Genomic DNA, 25,144 nt, shown 5'->3' with positions numbered 1-25,144 from the left:
TAATGATAACCCAATAATAAAATATATAAACATATTTATAGGGACTGTGTTTTGCCAACTTTAATTTTGAATAATTTAAGAACACTTTTCTAGTAATACATAAAATGAAACACAGTCCTTTACTATGATGTAATTCTTGGAGATAAATTCAGTTAAAAGGTCAGAGAGTCAATTTACTGTAATCCCCAGCAGACCTCGGGCCAAGAAAAAACGGTTTTGTTTTTATGGCACTTTGTGTTCCCTGCTTAAAGACTGGGAGTCATATGTCAGGTGTGTACAAAGAGCACAGCCAGTCAACACAACGGACTCCCCTTTGTTCCTTTTTACTGGTTCATTTGCACGTTACCTTTTTTTTTTTTTTTTTTTAAAACAAAGACTGAGCCTGATGATTCAGGATGCAGCTTTGGTCAGTCTTAAAATGAGAAAGACGCCTCAGCAGCCTAATACTATTAGGACTGTATAAAAATACACAATTAAAACACAAAAATGACTCGGAGCTCTCCTTTGTATATCATCACAAGGTGTTTCTATCTCATGAGCTCAACCAAGACACCACTTAATATGAATTCTTATCAACATCTGAATATACACTGTGAGAATGTGAGAATAACGCAGTGATGGATACCTCAGAAATGCTACAAAACTTTACTGGTGTGTTAAATTACAAAAGGAAAATACAGAAATGATAAAAGAATCCCACTACACCTGAAATACTGAAAAAACAAAGAGGTAGTTAGCAAATAGTGTTTACAAAACTACTGTGTTTGCCCCTGAGCATTAAAGGTGACAGCAGAGCTGCTAATGAAAACACCAAAAAGACAATATTATCAGAAAATGTAAAATCCTACCACTAACTTCCCAATAAAACAACTCCCGTTCACTTTAAACGTTTCCTTTGTTACCTCATCACACACCAATTAAAACAAAATCTATCACATTCACACAGGTCATGATTATCAAGTTCTTTACATTGCATACAAGAAGTAAAATTGAGATGGCATTTGTGTTAAAGTCAAACTAACAAAGGCAAACAGTAGTAGTACCACAGCATTAAACATTTCCCACATGAATAACTTTCGTAAACATGAAGAATGGAAGTTGCAACATGTACTGTCTTTGCTAAAATTACCAATTAAGTGTCAGTGTCTATTGTTAAAAACAGATTCACAGAAGGAATGTTAGAACAAAACAGGAGATGCTGGAGATCAAATGTCATGATAGCAGCTGTAAGTGAATGGCATCCCAGGGAAAATGTTCAGGCTTGCTGTTAGATGACATCTGTGTGACAGTCGCTGCCTCCTCCAGTCCTTTTTTAAATGTTAAATCTTGTATTTCATCTTTGCATTTTCACTGATCACACAGATATGCTGAAAAAGAAGAAAGAACAGTTAATACAAAATGTCTTTATTTGATGATAGTAAGTGTTACTAGACACTCATTATGACCTCCCTCTGAACCAGTGACTCTCAAAGCGGGGTCTGTGAAAAGTTGTCACATTCATTTAAATTATCATCATATCACATCTATTTTTAAATCTATTTTATTAGTAGTAGTAGTAGTAGTAGTAGACTGACAAAAGGCGGCATAGTTCAAATAATATTCTAATATTTAAATCTAAATTAGTTCATAGATTACGTTCCAATCCAATCTAATGAATTGTTTATTTAAAATCATCAGAATCCACATTTTACTTAGCCTATGTATGCACAAGAGTAAAACACTGCACTTTACACTTCTCCTGATATGTGTGTATGAGTCTGTATGTTCTGAAATGTACTTCAAGTGAGCTCTTTTCTCTTAATGTGCCTTTGATATTTTATTTATGTACAGTGTTACTTGCAGCGATTTAAAGGTCCAGTGTGTAGGATTCAGGGGGATTTTTTTTGAAAGAAAATGGAAAATAAGGTAATAGGCATGCTTTCCTTCATGTACAATCACCTGACAATAAGAAATGTTGCACTTTTGTTACCTTAAAATGAGCTATTGGGAATGAGTCCTTGGAGATCGCCATGTTGAACTGCCATGTTTCTCCAGTAGCGCAGAACGGACGACAAACATGCCAAACAACGTCGAATAAACACTAATTTGTAAAGTGAAACTGCTTTATTTAGAGTTTTTACCCGTTTAAATCACCAGAGGTCTCATTTATAAAACAGTGTGCAGGATCAATACTAAAAATGCATGTACGAACAAAAAACAAAAATTGCGTGCTCCAAAAAATAATTCAACAATCTACAATCAGGCTTCCACCTCACCATCTGCGTTTCCAATTTCACATCTCCAAAATGTCTGAAGTATGGGTCAAAGTTTCTCTCTTTAAGTCTGTTTTTATAAATCACAACTTTTCTGTTGTAAGTGGCGTACACCTCTTTCAGGCCTCGTTTTGTGCGTACGCAATGTTTATAAATGAGACCCCTGGTCCATTTGTTTCGGAGAGGGGGAGACCTCTGTGGAGAACGTGGCATACAGTAAAAACTTCTGAATGTCTGGATCAGAAACAAGGTGAGCACACATTAAGGTAACAGATAAAATAGGTCAGCACATATTAGCAGGTCCTGGGCTAGCGGCCCATGTGCGAGGTGCCAAACAGCATCACAGAAACACTGATTAGTAACGTGAAACTCTTTAGTTTGTGTTTTTACTGCGTGAGCACCTGGTTCGTTTGTTTTGGAGAGGAAGAAACCTCTGAGAATAATTCGGCTCGCAGTTAAAACCTCCTGAACACTGGGGGAATTCTAACAGGGTGAAGTTTCAGCTGGTTGCAATTTGCAATCCTCACCGCTAGATGCCACTAAATCCCTCTAAATCTTACAAACTGGACCTTTTAATTGATGTCAACTGCTTTGTATTATTGGTGCTCTGTTCTGTAATCTATCTTGTAAGAGGTCCTTGGCTGAAAAACAATTGAGAACTTCTGCTGTAAACAGTCACCGTTGTCTAAAATAAGAAAGACAGTTACTTACATTTAAGTCTCTAAAATACTCATTGTAGTCTAGGGCATATCCCACCACAAACCGATCGGGTATCTCAAAGCCGACATCTGAAATCAAAGACAAGATGGAGCACTAATTGTAAATATTTCCATGGTCCACTGACTCACTGACTGACAAGCTGCAACGATTGTTTAAAGCGTGAATGAACCACTGACTCATAAACACATAAAAAGGGTTGGTCAGGTACATACAGTCAGGACGACATGCCGAGTTGTGTGGCAGTCTCTTCACCAGCAATCTGGGGGAAATAAAAGTAGACAAAGTCAGACAGTATATCTTTCTACCTGTCACATGTAGGACAGGTTTGAATTTTAAAACTAACTGAAACCTGTTTCACGTATTCTTTCTTTGTTACCTCTCTCTCTTTCCCCCTCTCTGTCTAGACTCGGAGGCGGAAATGGAATGATTCACACAGCAGGACAAGTGGGCTGGTTTAGTTTTGAGGTCTTCACAGCCATAACTTACCCTGCTACTTTGATCATTTTGGGCTTGAAGGCTTCAACATGATTCAGGAGAGTCCTCATTGTCTTTCCGGTGCCGACTATGGCCTGTAGTGGGTAAGTCAGAAAAACTGGATTGAGACTGCCAGTAGGGAAATGCAGACTAAGAAAGACTCATCTCACAAGTAAAAAGGAAGAAGTTGGTCACACTGTAGTTGTATTACATAACAGCTTATGAGTATTCTCTAAAAATGACTTCCACTGGAAAGAAAGGGAATTTAGACACCATGTGACGTTTTACACAGAAAACGCCTCTGACCTCTGCTATAAGGAAGAGATTTAAAAGTAGTGGTGGAACAAAGCCACAGAAGTACGCTTTGTTATCTTTATCATGTAGATGTAGGTCAACATGCCCTTCATGTGAAAGGACTGTCCTTACACACTTGCACTAAATATTTTTCACTTGTGACATGAGCAGAAGGTTAAAGCATTAGTGTCCTGTTACTCATGTAGACTGCAGTTTCTTAACCTTAAGTATAAGTATGAAAAGCTGATCACATAAAATAATAATAGTTTTAAATAAAACAGCGTAAAATTTATTTTAATCATTTTAATAAACTTAAAGACGTATCCTAATTTTGATGTGTGCTTCTTGCCTATCCAGCTGTAGATAAGTTGAAGATGTCCATCAAAAGTAAAAAGCTGTTTTTGTAAAATTCTATTAAGTACAAGTAGATTTAAAAAAAAAAATAAAGCTGCTTTTTTCTTTATTTAAATCCCATTAGCACCAGCATAAGGATTTGCTACTCCTCCTGGGGAATAGCACATTACCACGGATAAACACAATAAACTAAACAGCTCATCTTGTCAGTTTAACATTGAGTAGAACAAAGAAACAAAACTGTAACCCTTCTAACAAAAATTAAGCCAAATACAAAATTATTATTCAACCATAATTCCTAAGGATTCATACCAGACTTGACTTTGATCGTCATACAAATACATCGTCATTTATAATAAACGTAAATCCTTGTCCAACTGACCTTGAATTATATATTATCCATCCTGTGCTTTCATACATCAAATTTCAAGAAAATAGGGTATTAAAAAAACATATCTCATTCTTTGATTTTTTTGAAACTGTTAGCTGAAGAAAGGAGGACGCACAACTCCCATATTTTTAAAAAACAATGGGTGTAAGTCGCAGAATTTCTCCACTATCTTATGATATTAAGCAGGCTGTTTTGAAACACTGGCACATTTTAGCTAGTGATCCCCTCATAGGACATTCTTTCCAGGCCCCGCCTATCTTTGCACATAAACGTGCCAAGAATATAAGAGACACTTTAGTCAAATCTGACTGTTATGTTCCACCTCAACATTTTCTTTCTCCTTCTAACCTTCCTGGTGGTAATTTTCCTTGTTTTAATTGTGCCCAATGTAGCACCATGATTAAAGGGGACATTTTTCTACATCCCCATACGGGCAAAAAGTTCTGCTTAACAAACAGAATTACCTGCAAAAGCAAACATGTAGTGTATCTTCTTAAATGTCCATGTGGACTGGGTTATGTCGGTAAAACTAAGCGAGAATTGAAACAAGGATCTCTGAGCATAAATGTAGTATCAGAAACAAAGATGAGAAATCCCCAGTGGCCAGACATTTTAATTCTGTTGGCCATGATGTCTGTACACTCAAATTTCAGGGGATTGATATGATCCAGCCACTTAGAAGAGGTGGTGATAGAGACAAACTGTTATTGCAAAGAGAAGCTAAATGGATACATATCTTGCAAACTGAGAGTCCTAGAGGTTTGAATGAAGAACTTCTTTTGAGTTGTTTCCTTTGACTTATCTCTGTAAGACTGTCTTTGATGTAAGGTATGATGTTTGCTGTTGTCCTTTTGGACCATTAGACTTCATGATATTTTGTCCCTTTTTTATTAATAATTTTTTGACACATTTGTATTCAACATTTTACAGTGGTTCCACTTTTCCTTGAAGCCCCTAATTTCCCCTTTTGTAATTTAAGGATCTCTTTCTTCTTTTTTAGAGACTGGTTTTACCTTAACTGCCCCCTCCATTATTAAGGCTTTCTATTTAATACAATGGATTAGTGGAGCCCTGTAATCATTTTTAAACTTTTCCTACTTTATATTTTTGAATATTGAGATTGGTGTGTATTAGGTTCTGACTATTTAGCTGGGGTTCTCTTAGTCCCTAGTTGAGTTATGCCCAGTGACTTAAAAGCTTTTTACAGCCTCTTCTCAGTCACTTTAATTCTCCCCTTTTCCCATTCAGCTAGTCTGAGTCTGAGTAACTTGCATGTTCTTATGTTTTCAATATATTTGCATGTTTCTATTAATGGATTGACTTAGGTGCAACAGTCTTGACAATTGCTCTGTCTCAGCCTGTCATTGGCTGCAGCTGCAACACAGATGGTTTCTATTGCCTCTCATTATACCTTGCATTGTGACTGGTGCTAGAACTTTACCTAACAGGCTTTCAGTGTCTTTGTCTCTGTTTGATACACTGAAGAAGGCTTTGGCCGAAACATTTGTTTGTTTGTTTGTTTGTTCGTTTGTTTGTTTGACTGTGTGTTGCCCTAGTAAATTATATATTTTGACTTTTTTGTCTTTTGTGAGTGCTGTTGCCCACAAGTTTTTTTTTAAACTGTTAGCAAATTGTTAGCAACTTAAGCATTTATTTGGCGTTAAGTCTCTGTCACCTGATGAATGTAAGTCCAATATTTACTCTCTTTAAGCTCTGTTTTGTACAAAAGAGGATTATGACCACCAAATCACTGAAAAAAAAAAATCAGAATATTATGAGAATAAAGTCATAATTTTTGAGAAAAAGTCATAATATAAGAAATAAATTAATATTTTGAGAATAAGATCATAATCTAACTGAAAAAGTCACACTATTTCAAGAAAAAAGTCTCAATATTATGTGAATAAACCCGTAAATACAAGAAAAAAACTGGCAGTAAATTAAACCTATAAAGAGAGATGAAGTCCACAGAGAGAAGAAGTCGTGGAGGATGAGTGGGTCAGGACTTTCACCCGGAAGGCCCGAGGGTTCATGTGTCGTGTGAGTCAATGTTGACTTATTATTTTCAGTTTTTAGGATGTTTAAAGTCATGAATGCACACTGTGTAGATAAACTAGACCAAGCACAGGACTTTGACCGTTGTTTAGGCCTCCAACAAGACGTCCCATTATGGTTTAAAAATAGTTCTAAAATAAATGTATTGCCCACCTGGCCATCAGCTGTACGACCTTCCTGGGCATGTTAGCAATGACGAAATATGACATTAACCCGAGCCTGTTCTACGTATAACCTCGTCAGCTATTGTACTAAATTGCGTGTACACCGCATGATTTCAGCAGCTTCATACACCATAAAAAATTAAATAATAGGTTAACCAAGTCTAAAAATGAAAAGCCATGGGTCACAAAGGCTGGTCTCCTGGGTGAAAGTCCTGTGCTCCATTCATCCACCACGACTTCTTCACTATGTTGACTTTGTTGCGCTTTCTTCATCATCTGACTTTCTGGCAGTAAATTTGTGAGTTGTTTTTTCTCTTACATTCATGTGTGTATTCGCAGAATATTATAATTTTTTTCTTGAAATACCATGATTTCATTTTCATTAAATTATGACTTTGTTCTTATAATATTAACATTTTTTTCTAAAAATTAAAACTTTATTCTCCTAATAATATGACTTTATTCTCAAAATCTCAGATTTTTCTTTCCTAAATGTGTCCCTAATACTCCACTGTAGTCTGGCTCTTTAGTTGAAAATGGTCAAATGCTTCAACCACTTAGTGGCTTACTTTGTGTGTTGGGGTAGTGTACAGTAGATTTCTCAGAGATTTTTAGCCCTGGGGCCGAAAACAACACAGATGAGAGTAGTGAAGCCGAACCAAAAAAGTACATCTGTACACTGTAAAGCCAAAACAACGAGCTGAAAGATGCAAAAACACTTCTTGGAGCTCAGGGGGAACTGGAGAGTTGGGTATAAATTTCTGTGGGCTCATCATTATGAGAAACCCCTTGACGTAACTCATGACCATTTCATCCATTGTTAACTGAATTGTCATACTGAATAAAGTATCAAAGAAAATAAAGATACTTAAAAAAGATTAATTGAAAACACTGCAGTAAAAACATTTCCATTGTTTAATGCAATAGCAGCCACAGTCAATGTATGACTGCAGGGGCCTATTCACAGATGCTTGAGCACTGACTAATGACCGTTCATATCTTTAATCATGAGATGTCTACATACAGTAAGTAACCATGACTAAATAGCCATATTGATTTCTTTCCTGTAAATGTCATTTCTTCCCAAACACAGGCTAACAAGAGAAAGTTTATGATCATGCTGGAAAAAAGCTCTTATTCTCCCAAATATAGGTCAGCCAGTTTAAAAGTTTCCTCATGTTCATCTCCCGGTCGCGTAGAAGAAAATAAAACTTTAAATGGCTCCTGTTGACCTGGATAGCCGCCACGACAAGAAATACAATAGGCCCATTTGGTGAAGGGGAAAAACAGAGAAGCAAAAACATGGTTGACTCACCTCGACAATCAGTACGTTCTTACAGGAGCATGTTGGGGAGGAAAGAGAGGGAGGGAAACAAACAATTATTGTTGGTTAGGGACAGATAGCAGACTGCAGTATCTTCTAATCAGCACACACATTCAGAGATAACACTCACACAGACTAATGCAAAAAAAAAAAAAAAAAACTGAAGGAGGTAATCAAACACTATATACTTGCAGTAAAAAAACTGACAAAGAATTGTTGAAAAGCTGTACTGCTAGGTTTTGTCTTATACAGCAACTGATAACTAAATTAAAAGTAAATCTAAAAAAAAAAAAAGAACAGTAAAAGCAGAAGTGTTGAAACATGAGCTGCCACACTTATTAAAGCAGGCGCTCTATCAGTAAGGCTTTTATTACATTTTATGATATCAGTGATTATGCAAGGAAATGACTGCCCCGGAAAAATGTCAGCGCCATCCACATTGGAAATCCATGTCCCTTCAGTCCTTCTTTGAATGTCACACTGAAATAGCTGAGATTCTGCAAATGTTTGTCTAATCAACTGGAGACAACTGGGCACTATTTATGTTAAGAGCCACAATCCAAGCTTTAGTTCAAGTTATGACGGCCTTTTCCTATTTCCAGTGTTGGAATAAAATCCATGATGGCAAATGTTGGTGTAAAGTAAAAACATGATCACATCGCATCAATCCTGACGTCCCTACACTGGTTACCGGTTGATTTTAGAATTGATTTTTAGATTTTATTGATTACTAACAAAGCCCTGACCAGACTTGCTCCAAGTTGTTTAACAGATCTTTTATTGCCCTATGTTCCCTCTTGCAAACCGAGATCCTCCGATCATCTTTTCTTGTTGTTCCGAGGTCACAAAGGTGATAGAGCCTTTGCAGTCAGAGCTCCACAGCTTTGGAATGACCTGCCTGAGGAGATCAGTGGTCATGAAACTCAGTCCTAGCTGTCTTTTTCACGTCTTGCCATTCCGACATAATCAAACATGTTTAATATTCTCATGAGTTTTTAGCCTTGGCTCATGTAAATAGTGAAGAATAGCTGCACTCTCTCCAGCACCAAACAAGAAGCGTCAAACTGGGTAGACAGGAAACAAGGAAGGGGCCCAAGGGAGGCAAGAATGTGAATTTCGATTATCTGGGACTTTGGAAAAGGGGGACAAACTAGAGGAGTTGTTAAGAGTTAATTCAGCATGTATCTCATCCAGTAACCAGCATTAATTTTAGTGAGACATCTTAATTTTTTAAAGGGTTTACCTCTCATTCCCACCGTCCTCTCCCACTAAAATCATGCAACTAATGGACATGCTGCCGCTTTGTGACATCATTAGAGAACACAATGTTTGTTTACATGGCTACACAGATGACACGCAACTGTACATCTCTGCCGAACCAAATGATGCTGCAGCTATAAACACCATTACTACCTGTCTTTTGGCAATAAATAAATGGATGAGCAATAATTACATACAATTAAATGAAGACAAAACTGAAATCCTGCTTGTCGGCCGTAAAACAAAAAGAGGAATGCTTCTTAATAATCTGGGGAATATAACTCCCTGGATTAAATCCGAGGTTACAAGTTTTGGTGTGATCCTAGATTAAGATCTAAGCTTCAATTCCCACATTAACAATAATTTTTTCACCTCAGAATCTACGCTAGGTTACGACCATTTCTGAATGAAAAAGATGCAGAGAAGTTGATTCATGTATTTATTTCAATCAGAGCAAGTGCAGCGAGCACATCAGGCCAGTCTGAGCTGCTCTGCACTGACTTCCTGTTCCATTTAGACTTGATTTTAAGCTCCTCCTCCTTGTATACAAAGCTCTAAATGGGCTTCGACCGAACTACATTGCTAACTCCCTAACTATTTGCCTCCAACAACACTGTGATCACCTGCAGCTGGTTTACTGGAGGTTCCCAGAAACAGCCAGAAGAAGATCAGGGATGCAGCCTTTGTCAATTACACCCCAAAGCTATGAAACACACTACCTATTGATATCAGGGAAGCTAGCTCGCTTAATGTTTTTAAAAGAAAGCTAAAAATGGATCTGTTCACGTTAGCCATTAACTAGCTCTGACTTCCTGATACAGGTCTGAAACTCTTTCTTCTTAAGCTTCTCGCTGCCAAAACTCTTTTAAAATCCTACTTGATTTTATGATTTATAGTTTTACAACTATGATTTTATGAATCAGTTCTGTTTTATGTTCATTTTGTCATGTTTTTTTTTTACCAACAACAGCTTCGGAAAAGTCACCAATACTGCCTAAAATGCTAGATCGCGTATCTGTGAGTATTCAAATCTATGCACCGACCAGATACCATGTAATTAGAATAATAGTTGTAGTTTTGCAAACAGTGACCCTGCAAGATCCCCATCTTTGTGAAATCTTGTCATGAGTTGTAAGAGGCTGTCAGACTTTAGTCTTTAAAAGTCTTTTCAAAGTCTTCTAGTGTATGGTCGGCATTAGCTAGGTCACAATACATAAAACTTTAACTGCCATGTAAGTGTATGCAGTTTACTCCACTTTCCAAACAAAGGATTCAGCCAAGCATGCAGACATTCTTTGTTTAGGCCTCATTATTCATACAGATTTATTTAGAGTGCAGTAACCCCTGGAGGAATATAAAGGACTAAGCCGTATATTAAAAGGGGAAGTCTGTCAGATACACTGTAGGGAGGCGAAGGCGTTACATGAACTGTGTAATATGTTTCTTGTCACACTATTAGTTCACTTCTTCCAGCAAAACATGGCAGCATTCTGTTACAAACAGGTGACTAAATTTAGCTATACATCACAGAGAGCTCAGGGATTTCACAAGCACACTTAAAATACTGTGAGCAAAGCAGCAGGCAGTGACTCAAGCTTACTACCTCATATCCTATTCATGTTTCAGGCATTTATGCCACGCCTGGCTACAAGGCACATTAGCTTGTGAGTGTGTGTGTGTGTGCTCGGCTAAGGGGTGTGTGTGACTGTGAGCATTCAGATCAGCTGATTAACATTACCTAGAAATACTCGTGCTGACTATGAGTCCAGTAGTAGTGGTTGAGTAATTCATCACACTGCATACACTCAGATACACAGAAACTAAAGAAAAAGACCTGAATAAGATTAGAGACATATCAAATGCAGATGCTTACATGTATCAGAGCTCACTGAATGATTTGGAGAGTATGAAAATGGTGTGAATCAAATGCTACAGTCTTTACAGTCACCAGATCTCAACCCACCTCAACAACTATGGCAGCTTTTGGACCAACGTGGAAGATAATGCTCTCCACCACCATCGCCATGAAACAAAATGATACAGTATAAACTTTTATCTTTAAATCTTTTTAGTGTCATCTGTGATTGACTTTGTTCACATGCACAAAATATTCTGGTTTTTGCCCTTATTCCATACAGACAAAATCCATATTTAGATGTTTACATGGCTGATGAAAATTAATATTTAACTACTATTCCTGTTTACATCAATACATCTCAATTCTGAATATGTGAAACTGATTCAAAACTCATTGTCCGCAGTATCAATACATCAGTACCAGCTGTGCTTTCTCATTCTCTCTTACTGTTCAGGTTCGTAACAGTCACTCTGCATTTCTCTGCTACTAACCAAGACATGAAAAACCACTGTTGTCATGTTACAATCTTGTTAGTGTGGCAATAGTATGAGATTTTCACGGTATCATAACCATCTCAGAAAATATTGTGGCTTCACAGTATCACGGTAAAACAGACTTTATGTTATTATCAGTCAGAATGACCCTTAAAGGAATTAAAACAGAGGGGTTATTTTTGGTTAAACAAACCTTTTATTACTATATTTAAAACTTGAAACCATTTTTAATGAAAGTCTGTGTAAAAAGTCCTCCTTTTGAAAATAACTAAAATAAAGTAGAGATTTTCTGTCCAGTTCCCCCCCCCCCCCCCCCCCCATATCATAAACAAGTAAATGTTGTTATATATAAATATTTTTCAAGGTATTGCATCAAAGTTGGAACTTCTAGTATTGTGACAACACCGTGCAGCTGAGTGTACTCTGATTAACGTGCCCTAACATGTCGTCTGTGTTGGGGAAAGTACATTTTAGTTTACCAAGCCAAAGGATTATTCACAGTGACACATAGTTTTAATAACTACTCTCAAAAAAATGTGCTTGTCAAAATGAAACTAGATTTAAGTCATAGTTCAGCTTCATCCAAACTACATCACAGAAAATGATCACAATCTGAGTCTGGAATGTTAAATTGTTACATGAAGGTACAACTGAGCTGACACTGAGTAAAGTATGTGTTTGACTAGGAAAATGCTACAGTCATATTATTTCTTGGTTGTAAACCAGAGTGTGATTTTCATTAAATGACAACTGTGGCCAACAAGCTGAGGCACTGTGCCATAATATACAGCAAAAAACGTCATTATTATTTCATACTATGAACATGTGGTCTATTGATTATGTCCTCTATATACACAACAGCAAATTGTTGTAAAACGAAAAATAACTACACATATTTAACTACTCCCCGACATTGTGTGTCGTACAACAGCTGGAGCTGTTTGTCATTTTGTTTTGTCTTTGAGTCAAAATGGGATTTTTTCCAAAGTTTTCCACCGGTGGCGACTTCAATCATGTGAACACAGGCTCCCTCTTAAATTCGTTCAACCACCTTTTTGAAAGGTCGGTGTTGCGATATTTGCACATATAAAAAAAACCTGATATCCAAGTCTTTCATAATGTTTAAAGTAGGGATGTACAATATTGGATTTTTTTGCCGATAACCTACATCAATATATCCACTTTTTCCTTACCTAATTTTAGTGATCATCAAGTCTCATCTGTAGTGGAATTAACATCATATTATACATGCATACTCTTATCATGGTGGCCGACCAGCAGATGGAGACATGAAATACAATAATTTTCAATTCATGTAATATTCATTCATTCATTCATTCATTGTGCAAATGAACAAAAAAGTGTGTTGGACGATTCTGATATTGTTCATTTTGAAGCCAATATTGGCCAATAGTGATGACGTGCTGATATTATCGTGTATCCCTAGTTTACAGTAGGCGTGTTTCTCCTTCAGACAAAGGCCTTGTGTCGCTCCTAGAACACGAGTAATACCCACATATCCCACATGTCCTAATCAGAAATGATTCAGAGTAAGGCCTGATTAGGAATATGCTGTTTACATGACCCATATAAAGTTTGGAATGTTGTCATATTCAGAATAACAGTGGAATATTTTGTGCATGGAAACACTTACATTCTCAAAATATTCCTTTTTTTTGCCCTTATTCTGAAACAGACAATTTTCCTATTAAGCTTTTTTTGCATGCACTTGCTCCTAAAAAAGGAATATCAGCATATTCCACACGTCTTAATGAGAAAATATTACATTTACAATAAATAAAGGTTGTATATATAATTGAGACAATATCTTGTGGAGGAATGGTGTTCATCCCTCAACAGATTACAGACTTGGCGAGGAGCGCTGAAGCTGTTCTACAGGCTCGTGGTGGCGTGACTCCATGCGACGCTTCATGTTAGCTTTTCCTTTACTTTGTCACCTATTTGTATGCAGATACTGTTTGCACAGATGAGTTGAGAGATAAAGACGAGTATGTGTGCACACTCTGTAAACAAGCTGCCGACATGCACGCACCCATAGTCAGGCTGTTACATAAGTACTTCATGTTTACATCAGCTGAAGAAACACCTGGACAAAAACTACAGGTCAGGTCACACATGAACTTGTGCTCACAAGAGCCGAAACAATGAATTGATTAATTCAGGAGAGTCATGTTTTAAACGCTGTTGTAAAATGGACCTGCACTTGTATAAGCAATTTTTATACTACAAGTGAGATTCACCCATTCACACACGCATTCACACACTGGTGGCTGAAGCTACCTTACAAGGTGCCACCTGCTACTTTTTTAACACACTTTTTAACGCATTCACACCAATAAAACTGTCCTTTAAAGGGGTCGTTCTTACCGCCCATTTTAAAGTGCTTGTGACTCCTTAAAGGATGGTTATAGATTTTTTTAAGTGGGGTTGGATGAGGCACTTATCCGTAGTCAGTGTCTTACATCCAGTCGATGGCGGCCGGAGAGTCCCCTTGTTTGGAGAAGGAGATAGGAATGCCAACACAGAAGCTAAGCAATGTACTGCTGTGGCCGGGGGCGGCAACAGCAAAACGTATTTTAACCACCTAGAAAAAACAATATGAGTTAAAGTGTATGCTATATTTACAGTATTTTCATTGGTATACCTTGCTGATGGGAAAGTCAATATATCGCCCTCTTCAAAGACACTCCTTTGACACGAGGGCAACACAGGAGTTGCTGGTCTATTGTTGCCTTGAACAATTTGTTGTGACTTTGGAGAATCCGAACTAACCCTTTAAAACACCAAAATGACACAATGACACAAACTAACTGATCAAGGCAGCGGTAGATCAGCAGCTCCTGTGTTCAGCGAGGTAAAACTACTGTTTTTGTCAATGGAGTCTGGCTTTGAAGAGGACAATACAACAACTTTAGTTCCCCTTCAGAAACCGCTGTCCGACAGCAAGGTGATGTGAAAATATTCTAAATATAGCGTACATTTAAACTGATAGTGCTTTTTTAGGTGGCTAAATGTGTTTCATTGCTGACCCTATCCACAGCTGTACATTGCTTAGCATCTATGTCGGTATTCCTGCCTGCTTCTCTAAATTGAGGATGTACCAGCCGCCATCTACTGTATGTAACACACTGACTTTGGATATGTACCTCATACAACACCACTTAAAAAATCACAGCTATCCCTTTAACACAAAGCATGTCTATGTGCTGTTCCTTGTCATGGGGTGCAGGTCTATGAGTTAGAGGTGAAACTAGGGCCGTAACGGTACATGTATTTGTGTCGAACCGTTCGGTACACAACTTTCGGTTCGGCACAACCCTGTACCAAATTACTGGACACAGGATATTATTTTATTTTATTTTGTTTTATTTTAATTCCATTTTTGTGAGCCGAACCATTTAAAATATCTAGTTCCCCGACGGACATAATTGAATGACGGACCGAGTCCGACCGTAAATCTCCGCTTTCACTTTGTGCAGTGCATTCTCGCATTTTGACAACATGGCAAGTGAGCCTGACGAACCTGAAGACCCACCCGCAAACCTTAAGTCCTCCTTTTGGGAACACTTTGGTTTCAGGGTAAAATACGAAGATGGAAATAAACAAGTGGACAAGACAAAAGCAGTGTGCCGACACTGCAGAACAGCGGTCGGGTATGTACTTGGAAACACGTCTAACATGCTAACGCATCTAAAGCGACACCACCCGAGTTTGAACGTTAACCGGCACGACTAGAAAAAGCAATCTGGTGCAAACTACGACATCGTCGTCGTTTAAAAAGAAAGAGCGTTTCCCTGGCCATCGCGCTAAAGAAATAATCAACGCCATTGGAGTTGAGTAAAATTGTTTAAGCTGCACTTTAGATATAAGCATGTTTTGTTTACTGCACTTTAACAAAGTGGGAAAGCTAAGTAAGTTCCTAGTAAAACTGAATCTGAGCAGGCTTTAAAGCTGACCAGCTGCACTATACTTTTTATTTTAATTGAGTAAAACTGTTAAAGCAGAAATGTATATTTATATTTTTCATTCACAAAATGTGTTAAAAAAACAGCAGGATTTTATTTTTCACTTTTATATTTCTATTTTCATTCAAACAATGTGAAAAAGCAGGATTTTATATATATTTGTTTCATTCAAAATTGTGTAAAAAGAGTTAACTGCTGTGGTGGTATGTTTTAATAAGGTTACCAATAAGTAAAAGATATTTAATAGTTGTCTATTTTTTTCATTACTGTACTGAAAAAAAACGAACCGTGACTTGTGTACCAAGGTACGTACCGAACCGAGATTTTTGTGTACCGTTACACCCCTAGGTGAAACTGTGCAATGCTTTACAATAAAAAAGCAAAAATTAGGGAGGATCCTCAAAAGTAAAGATCATTTTGTATATCAGATTTTTTTTTCTAATTTCCAGCTCCATATCTCACAACCCCCTCAGTTTATCTCCAGACTACCCACAGACACAGAATCAGGTTGGAAATTTCACCTTTAGTCAATGGAATACGCTGTCAGATCTGGCAACAGTCAGCTCATACACACACCTACACACACACACACACACACACACACACACACACACACACACAAACAGACCCGAGTCCAGTGATGCACAGATTTTGATCACACTATAACAAGACGAGCAGATGAAGAGCCTGTAGCCCGCTGTCATCCTCCTGATCTACACTGATAGCGAGTGGATCCTCCCATTTACACAGATTTTGAGTTTTGCTTCCACTGAGATAAAGTGGAAGAGACCTTTAAACAATCACAATATAACAGTTGGTATCTGATCACCGCTGGGTTTGTCAGAAACTGCCATCTTTGATCTCCTTTACGGAAGCACTGAAGCGTTGCTTCGAGGTGGCGAGGGACATGGCAGATTAGAGGGAAGGCTGCCCTCTTGAGGCTGCCGTCTATCAGTACCCACCATCTCAGTGTTTGTTTCACTGTGATGCAGCTTATGATAATGTCTCAATGGACTCAGGTGCAGTTCTTTATCAAGAGAGGAGCTGTTTTTAATCGAGTGTTACCTTTCCGGATAAAAAAGACAAATCCTCTGCTCCGACTATGTGAAGATCCTCTGTCGACTGGTCATTCTGTGGAAACCAAAAAATTTTTTTCTTAATGTTTACATGTGTTTGACACTTTTGTGATGACATCAGTGAAAAATATGTCATCCTGAAAAATCTGGGTATATTCTCAATTTAAAAGAGGTGATTCCTGCTTTGAATGTAAGGCACATTATTGGACAAGACAACATTATCTTTCTGGGGTGTTTTAAAAAGGATGTCAGGAATAATGACAAGAATAATCTCCAAACTTGAAACAAATGATGAATTTAAGGTCAAAGTGTATTTTATCACTCAAGGCAGTCACATAATATTAGTCATATACTAATTTAAAGGGTAAGTTAGGTATTTTTAAACCATATTTTCCCATGTTTTCATGTCTAAGTGACTAATAGGAACATCATTTTTTTTAAACTGGTCAAGTATCAAGTGAGAGGGCTGCAATCAGCAGCTGTAAAACAGGCTATACTATAACTAATCAGGGCATTTGCACACCTTAATTGCAGCCACTAAAGGTGTTTGGTTTTGTCACTGACAGGCTCAGATTGTCATTTTAAGTGTCTGGCACATTATGAAAAGGATTCCTACAGAAACAGGCCTGTTTGTTTAACCAGAATCAGCCCAAAATCAAACCCACCAAACTCCATTTTAAAAAACAGTGATTTTAGCGTGAATAGAGTCAGCATATTTTCACATCTAACTGGATGAATTAAGGGTTTATATCAACTACACCAGAGTTGGTCATTCCTGGATCAGTGGAGAGATGAACCAAGATGGTTTTTCAGAGTTTTACTGTGTTGATGTCAGCTTTGAATTAAGTGTTTTTTGTATGGAAAAATCTCAGCACACCCAAAAACAGCAGGTGCATAGGAGAGAGGCTGCAACCCCAAAACATATAAGAATCAAAAAAGGCTCCCGCACACTGTCTCACTCTCTTATTTTCATTTTATTTAAGCAACGTTTCGGTCAGTGTGACCTTCATCAGGCAATTAATTGTTTTTAAAATGATAAATTCAGTGTTTATTTAAATGGAGTGTGGTCGGTTTGGCGATAGAGATTTTGGGATTGTTTCTAGTTAAATAAAAAGGATCTGAGGGTGCTTTCACACCTGCCCTGTTTAGTCCAGTTCAACTGAACTCAAGTCCTTTTGCCCCCTGCGTGCGGTTTGTTTGGGCAGGTGTGAACACAGCAATCACACTCAGGTGTGCACCGAAACAACCAGACTGAGACCTTCTTGAAGAGGTGGTCTCGTCCGCTTACAAACGAACTCTGGTGCGGTTCATTTGTGGTGAGAAGGTGTTCCGACCTTGATCTGAACCAACTGCAGTCACATGACACATTGTTTGGGTTAAACATGAGCATGTTACAGTCCTGGAGGATTATTAATGTGCACCTCCTCCTGTACTGCCTTAATATGCACATTCAGCACATCCAATGCATCAAAACATTGTTTTCTAGTTGGAGCCGCGCCTCGTTTTCAAACTGTATGGTTTGACTAAAATGAACAATGACAGCAATATAGTCCACGATGAGCAGCGCTAAAATCAACCTGCGTAGTTGTCCCTCCATTGTGACATTAGAAAGTGTCACATTTATCACATCACATCAAGTGACTCTTCTTCAACGTTTGGTTTACTTCCTGGATTTTTCCCACATGGAAATTCTGACCAATCAAGAGCAGCTTTCTCACACAAGGCATTTGATCTGGTCCGCTTGTAAATGCTGCCGTGAGAACACGAACCAACTCTAGGTAATTATACAACTTTATAACAAAATTAGTCCCTGATTCAGACCAAAGCAAGACAACTCTAGGCCTGAAAGCACCCTTACTCTTCAACAAAAAGATCTATCCATGTAAAGATCCTTTCCATAATGTTGTCAGACACTTAGAATAATAATCTGAGCCTGTCAGTGGCAAAAACGAACACTTTTAGTGGATGTAAACTGACGGTGCACACATGCCCCGAGCAGTTACTTTGTGACCTGTTTTTCAGCTGCTGGCTGCGGTCCTCTCTCAATACTGGAGCAATTTCAAAAACTGTTGTTCCCATTAGTCACTTAGACACAAAACCTGGGAAAATAGGATTCATGTGGAAAAATACTTAAGTTTCCCATTCAAAGTGTGTTTTTTTTTCCTCTTTGCCTGTGCTTCAGAAAACACATGAAAACAGCCCACTGAAGGCAAAGTTACACAAACATACCACTGTCATCATGTTGTATAGAATGTTACACACATCTTCCGACTAAGTCACGTGACTTCTGGGAACCATCATGACTGATAAACTTAAGCATGAAGAGCGCCTCTCCATTTTCACACATGCCACAGTGTATGAAACTGCCAGCGTCTGAGTGCTGTCTGTGCGTGGGCAGACGCTCACCAGGTAGCTCTTGAGACGGATGAAGTGGACCCTCATGGGGATCGTTTGGTTGGAGTTGCGGCTGAGAGCCTTGATCCTGTCCACCAGGTCGGCACAGAACTGGTAGCCTCCTTTCAGCACACACAGCACCACGATGGCATGGTCCCCCAGGTCGTCCATGATGTTGCGAGCCAGACGCTCTGTCCTGAAAGAAAAAGTAGTGAAATTTGAATTTCGTCTTTAACGCTCGAAAGAAATGTGGTGTTGTCTTTCAGGATTCACAGCTGTGGGTTATCTGTTTTTTCATTAGTCGTGTCTGTAGGCTGATGTAACCTCCAGGAGTCTTTTCATCAATGAGTAATCTGTCCAGGACGGCATGTTAATGTTCTCACTCCTGTTGATTGTACTTTAATCAGCCCAGATTACATTTGAAAAAAGGAGTAATTACACAGACTATACACTGGAATAAAAGCTCTAAAATACGGTACTATCCAAGGTGGTGATATGTCTGTATACGTCAAAGATACGGACAATATCCTGATGATTCCAGACTGGATCTTCGGCAGATCTTATTTTAGGATATTTCCGTATTCGGACAAGATTGGACCCGGGAATATCCCAAATCCGGATACTTATCCGTGAAATATACCTGTGATATTCTAAAACTATATCCCTTAAAGATCATTTTACGGATCTTTTATCATATTAAATGCATCTTTGACAGATCATATTTTAGGAAATATCCGTATAGTAGCCTACCCATCCATGAAATATGCATATAGTATCCTAAAACTGTATCCACTAGATATTTTTTCAGATATTTTAACATATTTCCTGCATCTTTGGAGTATCCCATTTTGAGAAATCATTAATCCATAAAAGATATTTTGTCGGATCATTTAACATATTACCTGCATCTTTGGAGTATCCCGTTTTGAGAAATCATTAATCCATAAAAGATATTTTGTTGGATCTTTTAACATATTACTGTAAGATCCTATTTTGACATATTGCATATAGCCTAAATGGACCACATTATAGATATCTTCAGAATATTTGATTTTTGATATCCTGAAAACATTAAAACATCCATTAAAAATGTGATATTCATGTTTAGGCTACATCATATTGCTTATTTTACACTGTCTGTAAAGACTGTAAAAATATCTCTTACCGTCAACAGGATGAGGAAAATTTCTTTTTTATCTAGGCTACACTGAAAATGTAAGATGAACATTTTAAAGTACGTGCTCCTCTTGTGTTACAGGGGCAAAGTCCTCCATGTGGCCTCAGCCTAAAAAACAGCTGCAACAAAAAGTGACACACAAAACAAACAGCATGGCACATGTTGTAAAGTCTCAGGGCTGATGTGAATCTGCACCTACTGGGGCAATAAACAAGTTTGTCTTGGGTGCATCGGTACAGTAGACAAACGAGACAGGACGGCAGAGAAGATACTCCAATGGAACTGTGCTAGAAAGCCACATAAAGGTCCACAGGCTGAGATCAATGCAAAAATAGTGTATTTATTTAAGATATCAGTGCACAGAAAAGGTGCTCAAATAGCAAACTGATGATGATCAAGGACTGAAACATTTGCTGCTGTTTTTACCCTTTTTCTTTGCACCTTTTTTGTGCACTGATGTCTTAAATTAATAGACTTTTTTTGCTTTGATCTCAGCCTGTGGACTTTTTGTGGCTTTCCAGCCCAATTACATTGGTGTGCAGGTATCTCCTCTGCCGTCCATCCCACATGTTGTAAAATACACACAGTACAGTTGTAGTTTGAGTCAGTACTGTTTTTGTACGGCTGATTTGATCAACAGTTAAAGCTGCATTTTGTGCATAGAGACTCATTTTATCTGAAAAAATGTTTTGAGATGTTTACAGAGAAATGAATATAGGCAGTACGGTTGCAGTGGGGCCCAGAAAATGGGCCCTTGTGAGCGAATACACCTGTGTTCAAAGGAGAACACACATTAAAATACAAATCTCTACAAGGCAAACAAATCTCCATCAATGTTTTTTTTCCTTTTGTGAAACAGTCAATAACAAAATTATATGTTCATTTTAGATAAACCTCATAAACTACAAATAAACTATTTAAAAAACCTATTGAATTAATAATTTCATGTTTCATTTATTTCATATACTGATTTGCAGTGATGATAGGTAATATGTATGCTGATGTTGTCCAGCGTGAAGTCTGTATTTGATCATGTGACGATACTATTAATATACAGTAGCTGTTTCAACACAAACTCTGGCACTGGAGCCCGTCATAACTACCGTGTGTCCATTAGTATGAGGTGCAATAGTTTCAATATTTTAATTTTAAGTCATCCAAAAGTATTCAGATTAGATTGGACAAAAAAAAATGCAATGTATATTTAATGACTGAATACATTTCAAAGTAACTCTGCAAACAAGACATTTAAAGATGCCGCTTTGGGATGTGGGAAATAATAAAACAAGACAATCAAATTTCTTGCTCTTGTTTTACATCTGTGACGATTGTCTTGTGTAATTTATAACAGAGGAACCAGTTTCACTGCATTTGACTTTATATTTTTGACTAACATTAACATTTTGATATTGATTTTCATATTGGTTTTAAAGCCTTGTACTGTTCAAGTGAAACACATTCTGACACATGATAGTCTATCACTATACTGTGATGCAAGACTCAGATGCAAATTAAACTTTCCATATACACTGCTCAAGTCAGTGAAACTTCAGGGGTATCCATTGGTCCATTTAGGAAGCACAGGTGATTGTAGATCAAGTTTATCTGCTTTGCTGCAAATGAAAGTGACAGTAGGTGCAATGGAGAGGCAAAAGCAAGACAACCCCCCGAAAAGGGAATGGTTTTACACAGGGGGGGACTTACCATTAGGCAAAACTAGGTGGTTGCCTGGGGCCCCAAGTTTCTGAGGGCCCCATAAAACTCCTCATACACTTATGGTTAGAGTTTTTACTTGAGAAAAGAGGTAGTGGTGTGCTCAAGGAGCCATATTGTCCAAAAACTCAAAGAAAAATGCAGGTGCTCTTGAAGAAGAGGGCTCAAAATCTTACCATGGACGAAAAAACAAACTTCAGGCACTCTTGCATGGAGCAGGGAAAGAAAAAGGGTAGCTTGATTACTTCATTAAAAGCCTTTATTTTATTATGGCTTTTACAAAGACACTTAAAAACACCTTTTAAAGTGTCTTTGTACAATAAGGATTGAAAACAGGGATGAATAAAAGGATCTGGAGGGCCCCATGCCTGTCTTTGCCTTGGGCCCCAAAATGACTAAATCCGCCCCTGGTTTTACATGTGGTGGCCACAGACAGTTGCTCTCTCCTTATCTTTCTTACTGACTCTTCTCTAGTTTTGTGTTCTGCTAGTGTCCTTGTCACTACTGGTAGCATGAGGCGGTACCTGCAGCCCAGTCCAGCTCCTCCAGGATGGCACATCCATACGTGTGGTTACAAGGATTGCTGTGTCTCCCAGCACAGTCTCAAGAGCAAGAAGGAGATACCAGGAGACCGAGGAGAGCTGGACAGGGCCGTAGAAGGGCATCAACCCAGCAGCAGGACCGGTACCTGCTCCTTTGTGTGAGGAGGAACAGGAGGAGCACTGCCAGAGCCCTACAGAATGACCTCCAGCAGGCTACTGGTGTGCATGTTTGATTTAAGTAGGTTTCTACCCTCTAAATGACATTAACTGTAAGGAACTGTGATCTGTTTGTGAGTTGTTTGTTGTGTGGGCGGGGTTACAGTGATCATATTGTATTACATGTGCCAAAACCCCCACAGGTAATGCCACCATAGGCTATAACACATGATAGGATCCCTCACATCTGTCTAAGGACACGCATAGCTTTACAGCAGAAACATCTGGCAGTTTGGTGTGTTGTACCTGTCCATAATCACGCCATGCGGGATGAAGACACAGTCTAAGTCTCCGGCGTAGTGAGCTGGGTAGTTGAAGAGGTCTAAACTGTAGCCTGGCCAGTCATCGTTAATCTGGGAGGAAAGACATAAACATCGTGTAGCCTCATTGTTGATCGTCTAACAAGCAGTAAAACACCATCACTAAGTCTGAAGCCTGACACACGTGCCTCTCCAGTAACTACAATCCACAAGGTGCGTAAAGTTGTCTGAACGCGCCTGTGCGTCCACGAAGGAGGAAACTTGTCGGACGTCATACAACACTTGTCCCTGCATTCCCTATTGTTTCTTAGATTTAATTACCACAATCCCGCCGCTTCTTCCCTCGGATTGGACGGCAGTGTCTGCCATGTTGTTTTCCTGCACGCACACAAACGGCTCTTGTCTGAGAGGAAAGTGGTGGTGCGAGCTCTGTGAAGGGTTTGGCACCGTGCGGAGAGAGGAGGAGCATCAGGGTGGAGGAATGTTCCCTGTAACTTTCATACAGTTTGCATCCATCTGGGTTGTGTTGTAATACGGTGCTGCTGCCGCCAGGGGCAGCATTACACTTGCATGGCTGCTGCTTTCAGAAGGACAATACTTTGTGATGGCTGATCAGGGAGCAGCTGAAACAGGACTTTGGTCACGTTACTAGCAGCAGTGGAAGAAGTATTCAGAACCTTACTTTATGAAATATAAGAATACCTACTTACAAGACATAGTCCTGCATTTAAAATATAAAAGTAGAGTAAAAATACAACAGTGTCAGCAAAATGGACAGAAGTAGGGGAGACAGGGGTCGGCTGGCACAGGTTTCACTGTCTGCTGGAATTGTCTGGCCTAAGTTATGTTATTCTAATCAGCAACAAATGAAAGGTTAAGATCTCAGCTACAAATACATGTTTTAATTCACATGAATGTTTTCTAAAAACAGGTGATTTGTGATTAAAATCATGCTGTGCATTTGTGTCAAACAGCCCCATCACAGAGTTGGTACAATGTTAAAATGCTTTCATTCATTCATTTTTTGCAACCGCTTATCCTGTTTGGGGTCACCATCCCAGCTGAGTGAGAGGCGGGGTACACCCTGGACAGGTCACCAGACTATCACAGGGCTGACACATAGAGACAGACAACCATTCACACTCACATTCACACCTACAGACAGTTTAGAGTCACCAATTAACCTCTTTGGACTGTGGGAGGAAGTGTTTGCCCAGAGGAAACCCACGCTGACACAGGGAGGACATGCAAACTCCACACTGAAGGACTCCCCCACCCAGAAACCCTCTTGCTGTGAGGCAACAATGCAAACCACTGTTCCACCGTGCCGCCTAAAATGCAACAAACAGAAATAAAAAAAAAATAAAAATAAATAAATAAAAATTGAGTAGGAGTATCTAATTACTTTTGCCATTGACCATTTTGATTAATAATAAAAAATAACAATATAGACATTGTTTTTAATCTATCAAAATACAGCTACAACTGTTGAGTTTACAGGAGGTTGGCACATGTGCCTATCAACCCCAAAATTAGAGTCCCAACCAAGTGTCAACCTCCGCTGCAGTATTTTGAACAGCTACTTGAGCCTGACTCCAGAATCCAGTCAGTCCCCAATGACTTCCATGTTCAAATGCCCAACTTTACAGCAGAAATAAACATGTTTACAGCCTGGAACAAGAAGTGGTTTTGGTCAGGGCGTCGGTGGCTTGGTTGATGGAGGGGCGCCCCATGTGCAGGGCTGTTGCCGCTGCGGCCCAGGTTTGACTCCAGCCTGTGGCCCTTTGCTGCATGTCTCTCCCTCTCTCTCTCTCCTCCCTTCACACTTCACTACCCTGTCAATTAAAGGCAAAAATGCCCTAAAAAATACTTGGTTTGGAAAATGGTGAAATGGTTTTGGTGTCTATAGCTATTTCCCCCACTATAACAACCGCACAGGGGATTTAAAAAAAATTCATCAGTCACTTGTTTAGACTTTCTAAAGGCTTAAAGTTACACATAATAAAGGGCAGGCCGCTTTGAGTGGCAGGCTGTCTGCCGATAGTGTCCTGGGCTTCTAAGTTGGTCACTTCTGGATCCAAAAAAACAAAGATGGCGACGGCGTGAGGCTTCAAAACAGGAGTCCACAGCCAATGGGTGA

The 25,144-nt window shown here is 38.8% G+C and overlaps 1 protein-coding gene across 2 annotated transcripts; it reads right to left on the bottom strand.

The window, feature by feature from the left end:
• Positions 1 to 622: 622 nt before the first annotated feature.
• On the bottom strand, positions 623 to 23,485 carry LOC117263047 (hypoxanthine-guanine phosphoribosyltransferase). Of its 2 annotated transcripts, none has more exons than XM_078173354.1 (9): positions 23,326 to 23,485; positions 22,991 to 23,097; positions 19,109 to 19,292; positions 16,692 to 16,757; positions 8,020 to 8,037; positions 3,459 to 3,541; positions 3,185 to 3,231; positions 2,964 to 3,040; positions 623 to 1,367 (listed from the first exon to the last, which is right to left on the bottom strand). In XM_078173354.1, the coding sequence occupies exons 1-9, from the start codon at positions 23,371 to 23,373 to the stop codon at positions 1,320 to 1,322; spliced, it is 678 nt and encodes a 225-aa protein (XP_078029480.1). In that variant the 5' UTR covers positions 23,374 to 23,485; the 3' UTR covers positions 623 to 1,319. The 2 variants fall into 2 exon arrangements, with proteins under 2 accessions (XP_078029480.1, XP_078029479.1); XM_078173353.1 differs by having other exon boundaries at positions 23,193 to 23,328.
• Between the last annotated feature and the right edge of the window lie 1,659 nt (positions 23,486 to 25,144).

This window comes from Epinephelus lanceolatus, chromosome 12 (genome assembly GCF_041903045.1).
Source record: "Epinephelus lanceolatus isolate andai-2023 chromosome 12, ASM4190304v1, whole genome shotgun sequence".
Lineage (NCBI taxonomy): Eukaryota > Metazoa > Chordata > Actinopteri > Perciformes > Serranidae > Epinephelus > Epinephelus lanceolatus.
Note: the sequence above shows the minus strand (reverse complement) of the source record. Positions and strands in the feature narration are given on the sequence as shown.